Source organism: Aspergillus wentii (assembly GCF_001890725.1).
Source record: "Aspergillus wentii DTO 134E9 unplaced genomic scaffold ASPWEscaffold_9, whole genome shotgun sequence".
Taxonomy (NCBI): domain Eukaryota; kingdom Fungi; phylum Ascomycota; class Eurotiomycetes; order Eurotiales; family Aspergillaceae; genus Aspergillus; species Aspergillus wentii.
This window is the reverse complement of record NW_024467840.1, coordinates 1417350-1435525: the sequence shown is the minus strand read 5'-3', so window position 1 is coordinate 1435525 and position 18176 is coordinate 1417350. Positions and strand designations below refer to the sequence as shown.

General features: G+C 50.5%; 8 protein-coding genes across 8 annotated transcripts; 4 read left to right on the top strand and 4 right to left on the bottom strand.

Annotated features, from left to right (window-relative positions):
* Nucleotides 1-19: 19 nt before the first annotated feature.
* Nucleotides 20-1601, top strand: rfeD (putative transcription factor RfeD; the record flags this gene model as incomplete). Its single annotated transcript, XM_040828991.1, has 4 exons — nucleotides 20-170; nucleotides 224-375; nucleotides 437-847; nucleotides 894-1601. The coding sequence occupies 4 exons, from the start codon at nucleotides 20-22 to the stop codon at nucleotides 1599-1601; spliced, it is 1422 nt and encodes a 473-aa protein (XP_040684305.1).
* Nucleotides 1602-2029: 428 nt separating this feature from the next.
* Nucleotides 2030-3606, bottom strand: ASPWEDRAFT_720992 (lactonase family protein). Its single transcript, XM_040839228.1, has 2 exons — nucleotides 3112-3606; nucleotides 2030-3063 (listed from the first exon to the last, which is right to left on the bottom strand). Exons 1-2 carry the CDS (start codon nucleotides 3480-3482, stop codon nucleotides 2238-2240), a joined length of 1197 nt encoding a protein of 398 aa, XP_040684304.1. The 5' UTR covers nucleotides 3483-3606; the 3' UTR covers nucleotides 2030-2237.
* Nucleotides 3607-3726: 120 nt separating this feature from the next.
* ASPWEDRAFT_55162 (uncharacterized protein) lies at nucleotides 3727-4635 on the bottom strand (the record flags this gene model as incomplete). The annotated part of the gene is made up of 1 exon (XM_040838161.1): nucleotides 3727-4635. One exon carries the CDS (start codon nucleotides 4633-4635, stop codon nucleotides 3727-3729), a length of 909 nt encoding a protein of 302 aa, XP_040684303.1.
* A 952-nt stretch (nucleotides 4636-5587) lies between these two features.
* Nucleotides 5588-6952, top strand: ASPWEDRAFT_55161 (TauD/TfdA family dioxygenase; the record flags this gene model as incomplete). Its single annotated transcript, XM_040838160.1, has 4 exons — nucleotides 5588-5887; nucleotides 5939-6204; nucleotides 6263-6523; nucleotides 6589-6952. 4 exons carry the CDS (start codon nucleotides 5588-5590, stop codon nucleotides 6950-6952), a joined length of 1191 nt encoding a protein of 396 aa, XP_040684302.1.
* A 125-nt stretch (nucleotides 6953-7077) lies between these two features.
* On the bottom strand, nucleotides 7078-9936 carry ASPWEDRAFT_177277 (anaphase promoting complex subunit 2; the record flags this gene model as incomplete). Its single annotated transcript, XM_040831637.1, has 2 exons — nucleotides 7078-9372; nucleotides 9421-9936. The coding sequence occupies 2 exons, from the start codon at nucleotides 9934-9936 to the stop codon at nucleotides 7078-7080; spliced, it is 2811 nt and encodes a 936-aa protein (XP_040684301.1).
* Nucleotides 9937-10853: 917 nt separating this feature from the next.
* ASPWEDRAFT_121479 (uncharacterized protein) lies at nucleotides 10854-12743 on the top strand (the record flags this gene model as incomplete). Its single annotated transcript, XM_040829083.1, has 4 exons — nucleotides 10854-11047; nucleotides 11092-11129; nucleotides 11183-11432; nucleotides 11480-12743. The coding sequence occupies 4 exons, from the start codon at nucleotides 10854-10856 to the stop codon at nucleotides 12741-12743; spliced, it is 1746 nt and encodes a 581-aa protein (XP_040684300.1).
* Nucleotides 12744-12966: 223 nt separating this feature from the next.
* ASPWEDRAFT_720818 (V-type ATPase assembly factor PKR1) lies at nucleotides 12967-14128 on the bottom strand. The gene has a single exon (XM_040839227.1). It carries the CDS (start codon nucleotides 13707-13709, stop codon nucleotides 13191-13193), a length of 519 nt encoding a protein of 172 aa, XP_040684299.1. The 5' UTR covers nucleotides 13710-14128; the 3' UTR covers nucleotides 12967-13190.
* A 1403-nt stretch (nucleotides 14129-15531) lies between these two features.
* On the top strand, nucleotides 15532-17375 carry ASPWEDRAFT_120518 (sugar porter family MFS transporter; the record flags this gene model as incomplete). The annotated part of the gene is made up of 5 exons (XM_040828994.1): nucleotides 15532-16042; nucleotides 16092-16564; nucleotides 16611-16911; nucleotides 16967-17088; nucleotides 17139-17375. The coding sequence occupies 5 exons, from the start codon at nucleotides 15532-15534 to the stop codon at nucleotides 17373-17375; spliced, it is 1644 nt and encodes a 547-aa protein (XP_040684298.1).
* Nucleotides 17376-18176: the final 801 nt, after the last annotated feature.

Here is an 18176-nt window from a genome sequence, read left to right as displayed (position 1 = left end):
GGAGAAACGCTTTCGCTCCATGCAGGAGCACATTCGACGGGCCCATCCGAACCACTACATCCCGAAGCTCCCGGCTACCGAGGAGAGCTTCCTCTTGATGGTCTCTACTCCCCCCGATCAGCGGAACCATCTCTCCCCTCCCGACCCTGGTCACTCTCGTCGTCACAATGGTCCGTGCTACTACATACCCTCTAAAATTTTTTTTTTATACTGATAGCCGCAGATGTCGCGGATAGGGAGATTTACGTGGCGGACGCCAGTTCGCCGGCAACCCCGCGGGGTATCGACGAAGCTCATCCCGCAGCTGCGACCGCTGCAGTAGCACTGGCTCAATTGCATCATCACCGTCTAGCTTCCGACTGGGATACGGATATGGTATGCGCCATCTGCAGAAGAGGAAGATGAAAAAAAAAAAAAGAAAATCTGACTGTCGCAGGAAACTCATTCGGATAACGATATTGGACGCGACCGTATGCGAACTTCGATTGAGCTACCCTCCTTGCGAGACCATTTCAAGCAGGAATCAATGAACCCCTTTTCCGCCCGTCCACGAGAGCTTCTTCCGTCCATTCTCAACCATTCCCCGCCCGGTCGCTCTTCCACTCTGCCTCCGATTCAACGGAGAGACAAGCTTCCTCGGTCCCGCAAGAACTCGATTACACAAGGCTCTCGCAAGCCCAAGCACGATCGAGTCAAGTCCAAGGAATACAAGCGACGACTCAGTCTGGGCGAGCGCAAGGCTCTCTCTGCGGAACCACAAACGGCGGCCTGGGCGCAAGGCAAGCGCTGGGAGGATTTGATTGAAGCGGCTACATCAGCTACAGAAGTTGACGATGATCCGTCCGAGGTGGGTTTAACATGTCCTCAGCTGTTTTCAATGCTAACTTATCCAGCCCGGCCGATCGCCCACTATTGCCCCGCTCATTTCCAATATCACTTCCGCTCCATCGGTTAGTAGCAAACACCGGTCTTCGCTTCCGCCTGCTTTCCAATCGGGTCCTGGATTGCCGCCTCCGACTTCTCATCATCGGCCACTTCCGCCTCTCTCTTATGCGGCATCGCCCCTTCACAAGTCTTTAACACCGCCGCCATATGACTCTCACCGCAGTCGCGACAGTGACCTGGAGCCATTCCCTTCAATTGAATCTTCGCTTGACTCGGTCTCCTCAGCTTCGGGGAAGAATTTCCCACTGTCGAGTAGCCTGGCCCCATCTGCGCATTTGGATTCCAGCCCGGTGCTGAATCTGTATCCGCCGTCTGTCGCGCAGCGCCAACACCATCGCTTTTCGAACCCAACGCCGGCTTCTTTCCGGAGCAGAGAAATTCAGATATATTGCGCCAGTTGCAAGCGACCTTGGGCGCTGAATGAATGTTACGCTTGCACCGAGTGTATTTGCGGCGTTTGCAGAGAGTGCGTGGGAATGTTCATCGGCAGTCCACCCTCCTCATTCCGTAATGTGACTTCGAGCCCTGGCAGTGCGGTGCCAGGCAACGGGCTCGGGTTGCCGCATGGTCCGACGAGCTACCCAGGACCCCGAGGATGTCCGCGATGTCGGAGTATGGGAAGCAAATGGAAATCATTTCAACTTGATTTCAGGTGATCTCGGGAGATATAGCCCGACATGGCCAACTCAACAGTGGCCACAACGGCTCACCTCCAGGCATACTGCCTGAGTTTACGGATGTTACGAATAACGGTTTGAGGGTTACGTTTAAAATTACGCTGCAAGTATACGACATGTACGCCTGGGAATCTACGGAAAAGGAAGGCGCTGTCAGGTAACCATTGTTTTGACTGGTTTGTTCTGCTTGTTCTTTACATGTCTGCTTCCAAGCCATGGACATGATCCGGATGGCTTTGACCGGGAGATAAAAAAAGCTGGACTTTTTTCTTCTTTCTTTCCTTCATTACGCGGGGCGGCCTTATATATGTTTTATAACACCTGATATATGATATATGGTGGCATTTTCTTTCTCATTTTGGTTGATGCATGGGTTGATTTTCTGCATTGGGTTCCAACTGCACCGTGTGATATTTGAAGGGTCAAGATGTGGCATATCTATCAATGATACCTTGGCATCAATATACAAGAACATCTTCATGAATTTCTGGGATATTTGATTGATGCAAATTTTAATTGATTGATCTAATTGATGACTAATGAAATGATGATTGCAGGGTATCTTGAAGATGGTACAGATTTCCAAGCTAATATGAAATAGATGGAGTGACGAGTTTATTCGGCCCAGACGATGCTGCTGAGACCTTGGGCTGATCCAACCTTGCCGGGGGTTCCGACAGCCACATCGGCGACCTTGCCTCCCAGCTTACCAGTCTTGACGTCTCTCTTGACGATGGCGACATTAGAGGAAGCTTGGTTTCCAACAGCGATCAGATCACCGGCCTTGTTGATGGCCATGGTGCGGGGAACAGTGCCGTATGAAGAGGTGCTGTCCTTGAAAGCGACGGTGCCGTTGGCAGCACGAGTCAGGGTGGAGATGGAGTCATTGGGAGCGAATCCGTGGTCGGTACGGATGGAGACATAGAGGTTATCACCGACGAGACGGAGCTCGGACAGCGTAGCACCCTTGGGCAGCTCTCCCTTGGGGTAGGGCACCATGGTCTGAAGTTTCTTGAAGCCAAGGCAGCCGCTCTGGTGGTTGTGGGTAACGTCAAACACGTGCAGAGAGCTGTCCAACTCGTCGACCGTGTACAGCAAAGTCTTGCCTTCGCAGTTGCGGTTGTTGAGTTGATTCCTCAGAGGCGAGGGCTTTTCGGTCCAGAAGACGCCACGACGGGGACCCGAGCCAGCGGGGAACTTGAGGCTAGGGCAAGTGTTGAGCTTGCCAGATTTCTTGTCGATGGAGTGAACGCGAAGGGAGTCGGCGCCCAGATCGGGAGACAGAAGGAAGTCGCCGGTAGGGTCGAGGAAGACCTGGTGAGGGTGCGATGCAGTTTGCTGGGCCTCGGGGCCAGGGGAAGTCAGGTTGTAGTGGACGGTCTGGAGGATCTTGGAGTTGTCTTCCAATGGAAGAGCAAAGGTAGAGATACCAGCGGCGCCACTATAACTGTTAGACTGAGAGGGATAGGACGGGAGGGGGGGTACTAACTAGTTCGCAATGGCGATGTACTGGTCGCCGTTGGTGCCATTGTAGATGACACTGTCGACACCAGCGCCCACGGCCTTTGCTTTGGCCGTTTGAGTCAACTTTCCATCCTCGGCAGCAGTGAAAGCAGACAGCGAGGACTGGGTCTTGACATCGCCCGACTCGTCGGAGCAGTAGAGGATGCGATCGTCGGCGTCATAGGTGACCCAGCTAGGCATTTCTCCGCAGGCCTTTAGCGAGGACGCGACAGTGAGGGAGTAATTGCCATTATAGCGATCGAGGGATAGAGAGTAGACGTTGCCGTCGTAGTGGGTGGCGTAGAGTTTGGCAGCGGAGGCCAGGGAGAGGAAGAGAGGAAGCAGACGGAAAGACATTGTATGGAGTTGTGAATTGATGAATTGATGGATTGATGAGAATGAATTTGCAGAGGAGACGAAGCGTATAAATACACGATGGGAGGCTGAGCAGCGTTGATCGGCAGGGCAATGGAGGCATGGATCAACATTCCGTCAGGAACATGAAACGCTGAGTAGAGGTTAGCATCATTCAATATTAAATAAGATCTGACTCTGAGGTGATATTCTCTATCTATTATTATCTATCTTAATCTATCTTAATCTAATCTAAGGACCCTGAAAAAAACAACACCACTGCCTCCGCCGCAGCCTTGGAGTCATCCTCATCTTCGTCTTCCTTTACCCCACACCCTCTCTCAACATCACCAACATGCGCCTCAGTCACCTCCTGAGGCCATCCATATCTCTGTCCAAACGCCCTCACCAAACCCCGATTCGCAGTGACGTCGAATTCAAAATGGCCCTGGAATGTGAGAACCCGGTGCCGGAGATATAATCCCTGAATGGGGCATTTTGCAGTTCCCCCGAGATTCATCCATGGCGCAGCAATCGACCCATCCTCAGCCCCATCATCACCAGCATTGGCATCAGCCTTATCCATTCCTGTTCCTGAAATAGGAACAACCCTATCACCATGTATATACTGAATCCGAAACAACCCCCCCGGAAGTTTGCCGGCATCTAGCATGGGAAAATCCTCCACAAAGGCCTTGTTTAGCGCGAACGGCACAATCCCCACTTCATACCCGGCCGGACAGAACTCGACCTTGTGAGTTTGTTTTAGGAGCGACTGCGCGATGATCTGGTGTCCGAAGCATGATCCGAAGAGTTTCACGTGTGGGTAGTTTTCGTGGACGTGGAGGATGAACGCTGAGAGGGCGTGGATCCAGGGTTTGTCTTCGTAGGAGGACGATGCGGAGCCGGTGATGAGGATTGCTGTTATGGGGTTTGGATTTGCATTCTCTTTACAGAGTTGTTTTGGGTCCCAGAGAAGGTTGTACGGGGGCAGGCAGCCGCCGACGACATCGTAGGAGGACGTTGTGATGGTGATGGATGGGTCGAGTCGCGATGCGGCGGATTGGAGGAGAGAGCGGAAACGAGAACTGTAGAGGCCGTGTTTGGCGTAGAAGGAGGGGATGGGGAGGTCGGCGTCGAGGAGGGCGATGTGCATTTTCTTTTTTCTTCTTTATATGGTCTATACTGTATTCTATTTGTGTTGTGTATAGAAGAAAAGAAGGATAAAAAGAAGAAGAAAAAGTGGGATGAGGGGATTGGGTTTCCTATTTGGGAATGCGGGGATATCCGAATTGGGTATGAGGATCCTTGTTCGTTATACTATAAGATGTAGATATAGATAGATGTAGATATAGAGTAGATCCGTCTATGTATATAGATTCATTGGTTATACTTATAGATGACTAGGTATAGTAGAGTATGTTGATTAGTTGTTATTGGTGTTTGTATACAGTAGGGTTATAGTGGGTACTGCTATAGGTACCTGCATACTAATACAATAGATAAGTACTTTATATAATCTAATAAGACTATTGGATAATATATCTAAATACTTCTTATAATATCAGATGCCATGTTGAATAGAAATAACGATATAGAAGATTAGTAAGAATCATAATAGACGTCACTGTGATAGGGCTATGAGTACTCCATACTACCTAGCAGTCTATAACTACTCCATAACATGGATCAACAAAAGCAATATATCGATATTAATATCACATTCATCATCTATTCATTTCTGTATTCTACTTTCTCCTACCGACAGCCGAATTGATCTTCCTTGTACCCGTGATGATACAATCACCCCCTCGATTGCGCCATCCCTGCTCCGACCAACGACATTCCCTCATTTCCTCGTTTCATGAAGCCAACGTCCCCTTCCACGCGTGAATCATCTCCACTGCCCTCCATTTCGCTTCATCTTCTCGGCCTGCTCGTCCTATGGGAGTGATGGCCGATTTCTCCTCCTGGCACGCCATGCGTCTCCACCGTTTGGCAATCGCCTCGACCACTTCTGATCTCAACATAAATACCCCTCTTCTGCCCCTCGATCTACGACCAAAGTACCTCATCTAATCTTCTCATCTCATCTAATACCATCAACAATGGCCCCTGCTCTAACTGACTCGGCCCCGACGGCCCCTCACCACCTTGGCCCCATCTCTCGCGATATCTTCCCCGACGGCCTCAAAACCACCGGCCAACATCCCCCTCTCTACGACCACATCCATCCGTTTGACGAGTTTCCGCGTCAAATCTCCGGTCCTACGGTCTGGAAGCCTGAGGATTATCGCGAGAACCCGGAGAAATGGACGCACGTTTTCTCTGCCGACGAGGTCGAGGAACTCAGCGTTGCGGCGGATAACTTTCTCGCGGCCAAGATTCCTCTTACTGGTATCTCCAAGGTAGCTCCCTCTTCACCCTCTTATATGCTGGATAAATGCTAACAAAAGTAGAGCAACTTCCCCCTCCCAAACCTAAGCAAAGACCTCCTCAAACTCCGCGCCGATCTCATCGACGGCAAGGGCTTCATCCTCTTCAAGGGCTTCCCCGTCGAGAAATGGGGCAACCACAAGTCGGCCGTCGCCTACATGGGTCTCGGCACGTATCTGGGCTACTTTGTCAGTCAGAACAGTCGCGGCCATGTGCTTGGCCATGTTAAGGATCTGGGCGAGGACTCGACTCAGATTGACAAGGTGCGCATTTATAGGACGAATGCTCGGTAGGCCCCCCTCACTCTATCTAACTATAGTATAATGGACGATGGGCTAATAGAGTAGTCAATTCTTCCACGCCGACGACTCCGATATCGTCGGATTACTCTGCATCGCAAAGGCACTGGAAGGAGGAGAATCAGACATTGCCTCCTCGCACAACGTCTACAACACCCTCGCTGCCGAACGCCCTGATGTCCTGAAAACCCTCACCGAACCCATCTGGTACTTTGACCGAAAGGGTGAGATCAGTAAGGGCCAGGAAGAGTATATCCGGACCAGTGTCGTGTATCTGGAACGGGGCGAGAATGCGCGTGTTTATACCAAGTAAGTCCCCCCTACTGATCCTACATCAGGATTATTCATAAGTGACCATGCTGATATGTGATTAGATGGGACCCCTACTACGTCCGCTCCCTCACCCGCTTCTCCGACGCAGGAATCATCCCCCCTCTTTCCCCCGCCCAGCTCGACGCCCTCCAAGTCCTCGAAGACACCTGCAACCGACACGCCCTGCACATGGTCCTCGACGTCGGCGATATCCAGTTCCTCGCCAACTCGCACGTCTTGCACGCGCGTACCTCGTACACAGACCATGCCCCGCCTACCCCGCGTAGACATCTGATGCGCTTGTGGCTGGCGACGCCCGAGGAAGAAGGGGGTTGGAAGTTGCCGTTTTGGGATAGTAATGAGAAGAAGCGGGGGGGTATTCAGGTCGATGATCAGGCGCCTGTTGCGCCGTTGGATGCGGAGTAACACACTTCCTTGGTTGATTAATGTATATATAGTATAGTACGAAAGTAACGTCTATTAAATTAACTGTTATGTATTCATATTCATGCTCGGTAGTCGTGCAGTCATCAGCATCAGCATCGGCATTATCAGCTAACAAGCTTATAACTCCCCCCACTCACAATCTCCAACTTGCCCTTCCCTACCATCCCCGCCAGAAACTCGCGCAACTCCTCATTGCTAAACGGGAACCCCCCCGGCACTGCAATCTTCAGCATCATTACAATCTGCTGCAGCGGCATCGAGCCCTGGTTCGTCAACATGCCCACGATAAACTGCCAGTAGAGATTCATCTTTTCCATCGCGGCCGCTTCGGCCGATTCCTTGGCCGCCGCGGCGGCTGCTGCATCGGCTGCTGCCGCTGCATCGGCCGCGTCGGCTGTTGCGTCTCCGGGATCCTCCGTGCCTGCGTGTCCTGGGCCGCTGGCTGGGTCGCCTTCTTCGTCGTTGGGGAGGACTTCCAGCACGCGGAATGTGTCCCGCTGCACTTCGGTAAGGATGCGTTTGCTTACCCAGAACAAACATGCGCTGCGGACGAGTGCGCTCGACATGCTCAGCTCGTCGGATACCTGTCCGATGGTTTTGGTTGCGGAGTCTGCATCGTCGGAGTCGGTCTGGAAGGCGTAGATTACACTGGCCTGCCAGGTCGTCACTTCGTCGACAAACACGCGGTCTTCGAGATCCAGCTCGACCGTGACCTGTCCTAGCCCGTTGAGCCAGGTGAGTTTGCGCGATTGTTTCAATGACTCGAATCCGGCAGAGTAGCGCTCCTGTAATTCTGAAATCTCCTCTGGAACCTTGAACTCTTGTCCTTGGACCTCGGGCCAGAAGAAATGCGACAGGATCTTGGCATGCAGTTCCGGAATCTCTTCTTCCACTGCTTGTGTGTCTGGTGTAGCTGGCTCTGCAGGGCGAGTCAGTCCCTGGTCATTCCTCACCACAGTATCGACTCGTCGGGAATCGAAAATGTCGCGCAACATGACCTCGCAGGCTTGCAATGCCGAGTCGCCAAAGCGGATCTTAAGCAGCTCTAGAACAGACATCTCCTGCTCAAAGTCTGCACGCTTCTGAAGCAATCGATCCGCCAGCATGTTCTGCATCTCCTTCACAAACGTCTCCTTAGACTCAAACAGACTGATCAAACTGCCAATAACATCGGAACTCTTCGATTTTCTGTAATCAGGCGCTGCATCAACCGGATCCGGCACCCAGTTCATGTCATCCCAATCCAGCTCTCCTGTGTCATTTCGCAGCGACGTCTGGTGTGCCTTGGACAGTTCTGCCGCCAATTCCACCAGTGTCTCCCCAGATGAAGCTTGTTCCTCTGAATCACCGGTATCTGCAAGAAGACCACCGACAATCACCTTGACTGTGTCATCGCGGTCACGTAAATACCTTCGAATAGGTCGAGCAATTCGATCCAGGAGAACCCCTTTAGGATCTAAAAGGTTAAACGCTCGGATGATTGAAATGTACAGCTGCAAGATCTCAACGGTCGAAGCACCTGGGTGTAGCAAACGATGATTGAGTACCGCAATGAACGAGTGCGTAACATAGTGCCGTGCTGCGGGATGTGTAGTAAAATGTCGTAAATCTTCAATGGCACCACTGCTTGCAGGCCACTCGATTATCACTTCAAAAAGTTCACCGGTTCGAAGAGCTCCTAGCCGAGAAATGCCAATTTCCTGCCATTTCTCCACATCACTCAAATTCACATCAAGCCGGTCTGATTTTGTCCCCGACTCGGGAATGTTGATAATCGCTAGCACCTGCACAACCAGTCGCGCAAATACATTTTCGATCCACTGCCGAAGATGCTGCGACACCAGAGTAGGCCCCTCCCACTGGCCTGTATACGCCGCCCGAATAAACTCTGTCATCAGCGTGTTCATCACACTGGCTAAAACCTTTTGAGCCTTGTCTCCGCCCAGACCAACAAGTTGCAAGCCATCAAACAGCAACAGCAGCCGGTCACGGGCTGATTTGACCCGCATATCCTCACACTCCACCATCATCTGCATTCGAGCTTCGTCATCCGCTTCATCCCTCCAATCACGATATGATACCGAGTATTGTCGGTCCACTTCCATTTCATCCACGCTATTTCCCTCTTCGTCTTCAGGCAAGGTGTCAATCCCAAGAACAATGATCGCGTCTTTGGCGAATTCTCGAGTAAGTAACTTGGATATATGAGTCCAGGGTAAAGCATATGCAACCATCATATGGAAGCTTCGCTGTAGCTTGATAAACGTCCGTTCTTGTGCCGCCATATCTAGCAGCGGTAGTATAAACTCCACGAGAGGAGCGAAATATATCTTCCGAGCCAATTGCAAGCAATGAATGATTTTCTGTAACAATCCATCCTTCTCCGGGTAATTCAATAGCTGTAGATGGGTTAGAAGTCGAACCTAAGCAATCCATCTAGATCATACCTTGTGTAGCCCATCCCGGAAGTTGGAAAGAAAATGAAGCCGGATCTCATTCCCATACCAGTCAATTATACTGCGTTGTCCCGCACCCAATCTCAATCCTCGTTGCGAAAGAGGAGCCAGTAGATATGCCAATGCATCAATGACGCCCTTGGACGGCGCACCCTGCCTACTCCATTGTTTCAGAAATTCGGCTTCATCCAGACTCTCAAACCATGTCCGTCCTTCTAATCCTTGTTTCGGCAGCGACAAAAACCCAGTGGCCGCCTGCCATGCGCGATCCCAAGTTTGTTGATCCGGCCATGACTCGTCTCTATCGTCGGACTGCGAGGTTGAAGGACGTGTTCGAGGGCGACTCTGCGATTGCCCAAACGATGAGAAAGCTGGGGATGCAGGCAATTGATCGGTTGGTGTGAGTCCGGGAATCGATTTCCCTGAGAAGTCGTCAAACGACGCGGGGGTGAAGACGGAGCCGAAGACGCGTTTGCGGCCGGAGGAGATGGGGGCAGTCGGAAGCATGGTGATTGTTTAGCGGAGATGCATTGCTCCAGCATTCAGGAGGGGATCGAGGTGTTTTCTTTCACTCCACGGCCATGTTTTGATGCTGTGTTTGTTATCGGTTGTTTTCGACTGTCTGGAATCTTATCGCAATCGCCAAGACATGGTCACGTGAGTCACTCGTCAGCTTTGTTAAAATTTTATATTAATTTTATTAATTTTCTTGGTTAAAAGTAAGAGGAACTATTTTATATAAGGTCCACCATTGTGTCACGTAAGTAAAAATGGTGGTTGTCATATGATGTTGGCAGATCTTGTTGTGCTACCCATACTCTATCCAAGATATATCGATGTCACCTTCATCTACTAAAGTACTACTTAGTAGCATTACTACTACAAGGGTCTAACTTGATCTTTCAAAATGGCATATATATCCTCTCCTGCGCCCTGCTTGAGACACAGATTTTACGGACCCATCCAAGACAGCCGGTATCGGCATCGCCTGCCCAGAAAGCAACCCAGGAATCTCGGACCTCCAATTCAAGGTCTCAAAAACGCCAAAGCATTGGCATAATTTCCACCTGCGGCCCCGATGGATCTGATAAAGTTATCTGATCCGCTTTGGCGAGACATGGCAGAGGCCAAGAGCCGCCGGTCTTCTTTACATCCTCTCCCAAGACACGATGGCTGGGTTTGATTTGTCGAGTCCGGATCAGATGCTATTCTCGTGATTACCGCCGTTTTCTGGGCCAATTTGCAACTGGTAGCGAGAAAAGTGATCGGAAGGAATGTCTGTTGAGCAGATTTTTTTCGTTGGGAAGGATAAAATCCGTGCCTGCCCTCGACTGCGAATTTATTAATCTGTTTCAATTCGAGTGCAGTCCTATTGACCACCGTTGTTCACCATGAAGTCAATACTCCCCAATATCAGAGCTGATATGCTGGTGGCCGAGGATGAACGGCCTGTGGATGCTACCAAGCAAGCTGAAGCAGGAGAGAAAGAACCACCTACAGCCCAGACCGTCGAGACCGACGATGAGAGCATCTCCTCCCAGGATCAGACTGGTATTCGAATGATTGAGGCGACGACAAAAGTATGGAGTACGTCGAATCTGGTGATGGCCTATGTAATGTGAGTTGGTATCTAGTCTTGTGTTGTTCATTCTGACTTGATAGGATTTGGATCATCGCGTTTGTCGACACAATGCAGCAAGGTGAGCAGGTACTGTAGTGACAGCTATACCCAGGCTAATGGTTCTGATTCTAGGAATGTCGGGCTCATTGACTCCATATGTCACGAGCAGCTTCAACGAACACTCATTGACGGCAGCAACATCCATCATGTCAGGAATCATTGGCGGCCTCTTCAAGTTGCCTCTGGCTAAGATACTGGATATCTGGGGACGACCTCAGGGCTTTGCTTTAATGATGGTCGTGCTGACGATAGGCCTGGTTATGATGGCTGGATGTAACAACGTGAAAACGTATGCTGCGGCACAGGTTTTCTATTGGGTTGGGTATGGTTCTCATCTTGGAAAATTGTGCAATGCTAATAGAGTGACAGGTATAACGGCATGACCTACACTATATCAATCTTCATCGCTGATACTTCCTCTCTCAAAAATCGAGGACTCATGCTGGCGTATGTCGGTTCACCTTACATCGCGACAGTCTGGATCGGAGGACCACTAGCAACTGCCTTCTTGAACGGCCCAGGATTCCGCTGGGGTTTCGGTGCTTTTGCTATCATCACTCCAGTCATCACGTCGCCGTTGCTTGCCTTGTTTACCTGGAACTACCTAAAGGCCAAAAAGGCTGGTCTGTTGCCGCCCAAAGTTGACGAAAACCGCAGCGTTCTCCAGTCGCTTAAGCACTATGCTATCGAGTTCGACGTCATCGGTATCATTCTTCTCAGCGGAGGACTGGCCTTGTTCTTGTTGCCGTTCAGTCTATACTCCTATCAAGCAGACGGATGGCGGTCCTCCATGATCATCTGCATGATCATCTTCGGTGGCCTCCTTATCATCACCTTCGCCGTCTACGAACGCTTCTGGTCTCCTAGATGCTTCATCCCATTCCACCTCCTCACTGACAGAACCGTGTTGGGGGCCTGCATATTAGCGGCTACGTTATTTGTCAGCTTCTACATCTGGGACACGTACTTCTCCTCCTTCCTGCAGGTCGTCAACGACCTCTCCATCACACAAGCAAGCTACATCGGCAACATCTACAGCATAGGGTCCTGCTTCTGGTCTCTTGTTGTCGGTGTGCTGATCCGGTGGAGTGGCCGGTTCAAGTGGCTCGCACTGTACTTCGGTGTACCGCTCACCATCCTCGGTGTCGGGCTCATGGTGCATTTTCGGCAACCCGACGTCAACATCGGATACATCATCATGTGCCAGATCTTCATCGCCTTTGCGGGCGGGACCCTCGTCATTTGCGAACAGATGGCGGCCATGGCGGCTGTCTCGCATCAGTACATCGCCGTCGTGATGGCCGTCGAGTCCATGTTCAGTAGTATCGGCGGCGCGGTGGGCTCGACCATCGCAGCAGCCATCTGGACGGGCGTCTTTCCCAAAAGACTGACCGAGTATCTGCCCGAAGAAGAGCAGGGCAATCTCACCCAAATCTACGGAAGTCTGCCCGTGCAAAGGTCATATCCGGTGGGCAGTCCCGCGCGAATCGCTATCAATCGTGCGTACGGCGAGAGCCAAAAAGTGATGTTGATCGCTGCGACGGTAATTCTGGTGATTGCGATTGGTGCGACGGTTGTTTGGAGGGATATCAAGGTGAAAGACTTTAAGCAGGTCAAGGGTCGGGTTGTTTAGATGGGTAAAAGTTTGCTGTATGATGATGTATTTATACATGGTGGTCGACCCTATCTGTAAAGATGAATGACATGCGTCCTGTCTCATGGTCGGACGTTTGAATAATGTCCAATGTCTAGGTGGGGTGGAGATAAAGACACTGATGTCATCTGTACAAGTGGTGTGCATTAGTGTAGATACCCCTCCATGGATACCTGACTAGATACCTTATAGCATATGAAGATGATCAAAGTACATACTCGTATGCAGATAGGTAATCAATTTCTCTTGCCAACACCCTATCTACCAAGCATCATGCGTGCTTCTATGGTATCACTAACCGCTAAGCTAAATGGCAGGCAAATATAGACAGAATGAGTCCGGACTAATGACCTCCGTGTTGAATCAAAGAACAAGAACGTCCTACTGGGCTGTAAAAACATCACGACAATAAACCGGAAAGCAGCTTCATGCAGTATTACTCTCGTCCACCTTCTCCCACTCACTATCGGTACTCACATAGCCCGAAGAGCTCTCACCGCTAACGCTGAGTCTCTTCCGGGCTTCGCCCTGCTCTGGCGGCTGCAGGGTAGCACCAGCAGCAGCAGCGGTGGCCGACGACTTCGAAGCAGAGGCCGTGCTGGTATGCTTCTTCCCCTTTGTCGAGTAGGTTTCCGTCTCGGTATCACTCTCCGTGTCGATCGCACCGGGTGTCCTCATCCTCTCAGACCGTGCAGACTCCTTCTCCGACGCAGCTTGATCGGCTTCCTGGACAGCTTTCAATTCCCCGGCGAACCAGTTGATTGACCACCATAACGCGCCCGAGAGGAAGGACAGAACGATAAAATGGATGCTGTGGGTGGCTAGGAGAAGGGTGAGGAGAAGAGCCTGCAAGGCGGCGAAGGTGACGTTTGTCGCGACTAGGAGAGTAGGTGTGGGACCTGGGGTAAACACCGAGGTCCAGAGGTTTTCCATGAACGAGGCCATGATTGTTAGTATGTATGTATGTATTGTATTCTTTTCTTCGTGGTCGGCTTGTTGCGGAGGAAGAGGTAGGGATAGGGGTGGTTTGGGTCGGGCCGGTGTGTGTCGGTAATATGATTTGCTCTGTTTGTTTATGATTTCGATCTGGAGTAACGGCCGAGGAGTTAACCCAAGATGGGGATATCGTATACGAACAAGCGAAAATGACGTTGATGGAACGGTCGGAAATTGAAATCCGTGCGTCGGCGACTGGGAGAAGAGGAAGCTTTTCGGTGCCACGGGGAGGAGGAACAGACACGACGTGACGCAAGAGAGTTCAGGGCCGAGAACACAGAAGAAAGATTAGTTTTCTGCTGTTTCTTTCGGGACCGGGAAAGATAAAAGCAGAAAACAGGGTCTTGCTAAACGAAGCAAGATGAGAGGTCGAGATCGGGAGTTGGCCGATGAAGAGGGAGCAGAGGAGGAGACGAGGTTGGTGATTGCGGTGGGGAAGCGGAGTGGATGGACCGATGATGGAGGTTTAAAGGAGCAGCTGTCGTTGGTTGCTGCTAGTTTTACCCCGTGGGGATGAAAGGAGTTGATCCAGAGGATGAAGATGGAATTGTTTGATGATTCTGATTGTTTGTCCAGAGTCGAGATAAATGATGATGCTGTTGGAGAGAAATGAAGGAGGTTTTACAACGGCACGTCATCTGGTGATGGAGGGGCATCACGCACTTCCACGCCCAACGAATCTTCTTTTCTAGAGCAATAAAACGAATGAATCATCTGTCTTTGGGCACAAATGAATCGACGACTGAGGATCGTGATCTCTCGCCGGCTGGTCACGGCTATGGATTATCTACGCTGAGGATGATTCTTTGGAATTCCACCACTCCGTATCTCTGTCGCTGATTGATGCTGGAAGAGAAATAGAAACCGGTCAACTTCCGATAGGCTAGGCAGACTCTTTATGATGCATTCTTTTCTGTTTCATGATTCGGGTAGACCAGGAAGAAGACAATGGGCATATACATAATCAGATAGCGCAGAGAATGCTCACCGGGCCGACTGCCTATGTAAGATAATACGACGTGTGGTGGTCCGATTGTTCGGTCATCAGACAGGATAGCAGCATCGAGGAAGAGGGGTTGAGTCTGAGCACGTGTCTTCGGGTTCCCAACGGGAGAATCTGGGAGAATCTGGGGAAGCCGACTGCGACACCTCCATCTCCATCCAGTGGAATTGTCCCCGTCATCCAATCCAATTCCCCGACTTTTTCGATCTAATCGTCTCCTCTTTATATCTCCTTTCTGACTGGTTGGGATTATCTTCATCCCCCATCCATGGTCCCCCCGTTGGGCCTTTGGCTTTACGTCTCCTCTCTCCAGCCCTCGACCTGGATAGCCGTCTCCGTCTCACACGGCCGCCACCCTCTTCCCGCTGCGTTGAAAATGCCTCTCGTGCAGATCCCACTCCATTTTGGAGCCGGTTTAGGGTTGTTTCCTATCGCTGCTTGGCTCGTTCATCTATTCCCCCGCTCATGATGCTGGAGACGCTATCCTTGCTTGGTGCCCCTCCTGGCGAATCATCGATGCCGGTCGGTCTTTGTTCAGGGTTTCATTCAAGTCTACCCCCGGAATACGTCTTTAGGCCCGTGTAAATTGGGTGATAGGGAGCGATGATACCACGATTAATACTATATAATAAGACTTTGTCCGCCCTCCGATTCTTGTATGACCAGAGATCCCACCTGTGAAGTTGAGATTTTCTCATCCCCAACCTCTTGTCTTCTCTTTCTTTATTTTTTTTTTTTCTATTTCTTCTCTCATCTGGCTATCACATCATGGATGACAAAATTTTTGACGACAAGGAGATCAAGGAAGGCTTCACCGACCATGAAGAGACTATCTCGGCGGAGAGGGAACCATACGGACCTCCAGGTCTGAAAGGCCTGGTGGCCAACCCGTTTGTGTTCCTCTGCGCTGCCTGTTCCACTCTAGGAGGTCTTGTCTTTGGTTATGATCAAGGTGTCGTGTCGGTGATCTTGGTCATGGACCAGTTTCAAGAGCAGTTCCCCGAGATTGCTCCCGGCTACTCAGGTGCTGGTTTTTGGAAAGGTCTCATGACGGCAATGATTGAGCTTGGAGCATTGATTGGTGCGCTCAACCAGGGATGGATTGCAGACAAGTACTCGCGTCGGTATTCAATCGTGGTCGCTGTCGTTATCTTCACCATTGGCTCCATTCTTCAGACCGCTGCCGTGGACTATGCGATGTTGACGGTGGCTCGATTTATTGGAGGTCTGGGAATTGGCATGCTTTCCATGGTTGCTCCTCTTTACATTGCAGAAATCAGTATGTACCTTGGTTTTTAGAGAAAGATTCAATTGCTGACAATAATCAGGTCCTCCGGAGTGTCGTGGTACTCTGCTAGTCTTGGAAGAGTTTTGCATTGTGACTGGAATCGTCATTGCGTTCTGGATTACTTACGGTACCCGATTCATGCCTGGAGAATGGTCATGGCGACTTCCCTTTCTCCTGCAGATGATTCCTGGTTTTATTCTCTGCGCAGGAGTGATTGTGCTTCCATTCTCCCCTAGATGGCTGGCCTCTAAGGGAAGGAATGAGGAGGCTCTTCAAACTTTGTCCAAGTTGCGCAAGCTGCCACCAACCGACGACCGAATCCGCCAGGAATTCATCGATATCCAGGCCGAGGTTCGATTCCACCAGGAGATGAACGTCGAAAAGCACCCGGACTTGCAGGGCGGTGGAGTCAGGAAGTCTGCTCTTCTGGAGCTGGCTTCGTGGGCAGATTGCTTCAAGAAGGGCTGCTGGAAGAGAACTCACGTCGGTGTCGGCATTATGTTCTTTCAACAGGTTGGTAGAATGTCGCCATGACAAGGCTTGAGCTAACATGGTTTAGTTTATCGGTATCAATGCACTGATCTACTACTCGCCAACACTTTTTGAAACCATGGGTCTGGACACAGACATGCAGCTCCTCATGTCTGGTATTCTCAACATCACCCAGCTGGTCGGTGTGGCCACCACTGTCTGGTCGATGGACCACTTTGGAAGACGGTTTCTGCTCTTGTCTGGTTCGACTCTCATGGCAATTGCGCACATTGTCATTGCCGTTCTGGTTGGATTGTACTCGTATGACTGGCCGTCTCACACCGGACAGGGTTGGGCCAGTGTTGCTCTCCTCTTGTTTTATATGCTTGGTAAGTTATCGTCAATGACCAAAGGATAAGACCCTAGAGCTAATACTGTCACAAGCCTTTGGAGCATCATGGGGACCAGTGCCGTGGGCCATGCCATCAGAGATTTTCCCGTCGTCGCTTCGTGCGAAGGGTGTTGCGCTGTCTACCTGCAGTAACTGGCTGAACAACTTCATTATTGTAAGTATATGATATGAAGTGGTGAAGTGATTACATACTAACGCTAGTAGGGTCTCATCACCCCTCCGTTGGTTCAAGACACTGGATACGGAGCATATGTATTCTTTGCCATCTTCTGTCTCCTGTCCGGGGTGTGGACATTCTTCTTTGTGCCAGAAACGATGGGCAAGAGTCTGGAGGACATGGATGGAATCTTCAAGGACAACTCCAGCGAAGCCGAAAAAGAACGAAGACACGCGATTGAGGTAGAACTACTGCGGGCGGAGCGTCAGAGTGGCAATGCCTGAAAGTAACGGCGTAGGGGGATATCCGATCCGGGGGATCCAACGGGTATGACCGTGAAAGGATTGGCCCGATAATTATTGGGATGCTGATGGTTGGTGCCTGGAGGGATCAACGGGGGCTGACCCCAGTGGCAGTGGTAAGGCCGTGGCTGGAGTTGTGGCTTGATTGTATACATAGCGTTCTATTATTATAATGAGAAATGACTGTATATTATGTCTATAGATGAGTAGATGTATATTCTATGATAAGTTCATAATATGTAAGAGAAGAACGTTGATATCATGCATGAATATGTAGATGGTCAAATGCAAGCGAACGTCGGAGTTAACAACTCCGGAAATGTCAATAGTCGAGTACTTTTGACATCTGTCAAAACCGCAACGAGTGCGAAAAAGTATTTGGAATCTTAGTCTGACAGACACTCCACTTGCACTAGGACGTATTCCGTGTTTTAAGTCCGATGACAGACGGGAAGGCCAGGATCAATAAAAGTAGCCGGAATCCGCGAACACATCTTGTCGAACCATGTGGGGGAGTCCGAGGGCGATCATTCATAATCAATTCATTAATGAGTACATAAAGCGAGTACGAAATAATAAATTGCTAAGAATACGGAATCCGCCTGGCGATCGAAGTCGGAGTAGGAGTTAGAATCGCTGATGTGTATGTCGTTGGCATGGGCAGTGTTGACAAACCAACAGCTACTGGGTGATTGTGAATGGCTGAGCAACCTGATACAGTAGTCAGTCTAACAACCGAGGGGCTTAGAGAATAAACTGACACGATGATTTGAGGAAGTTTAA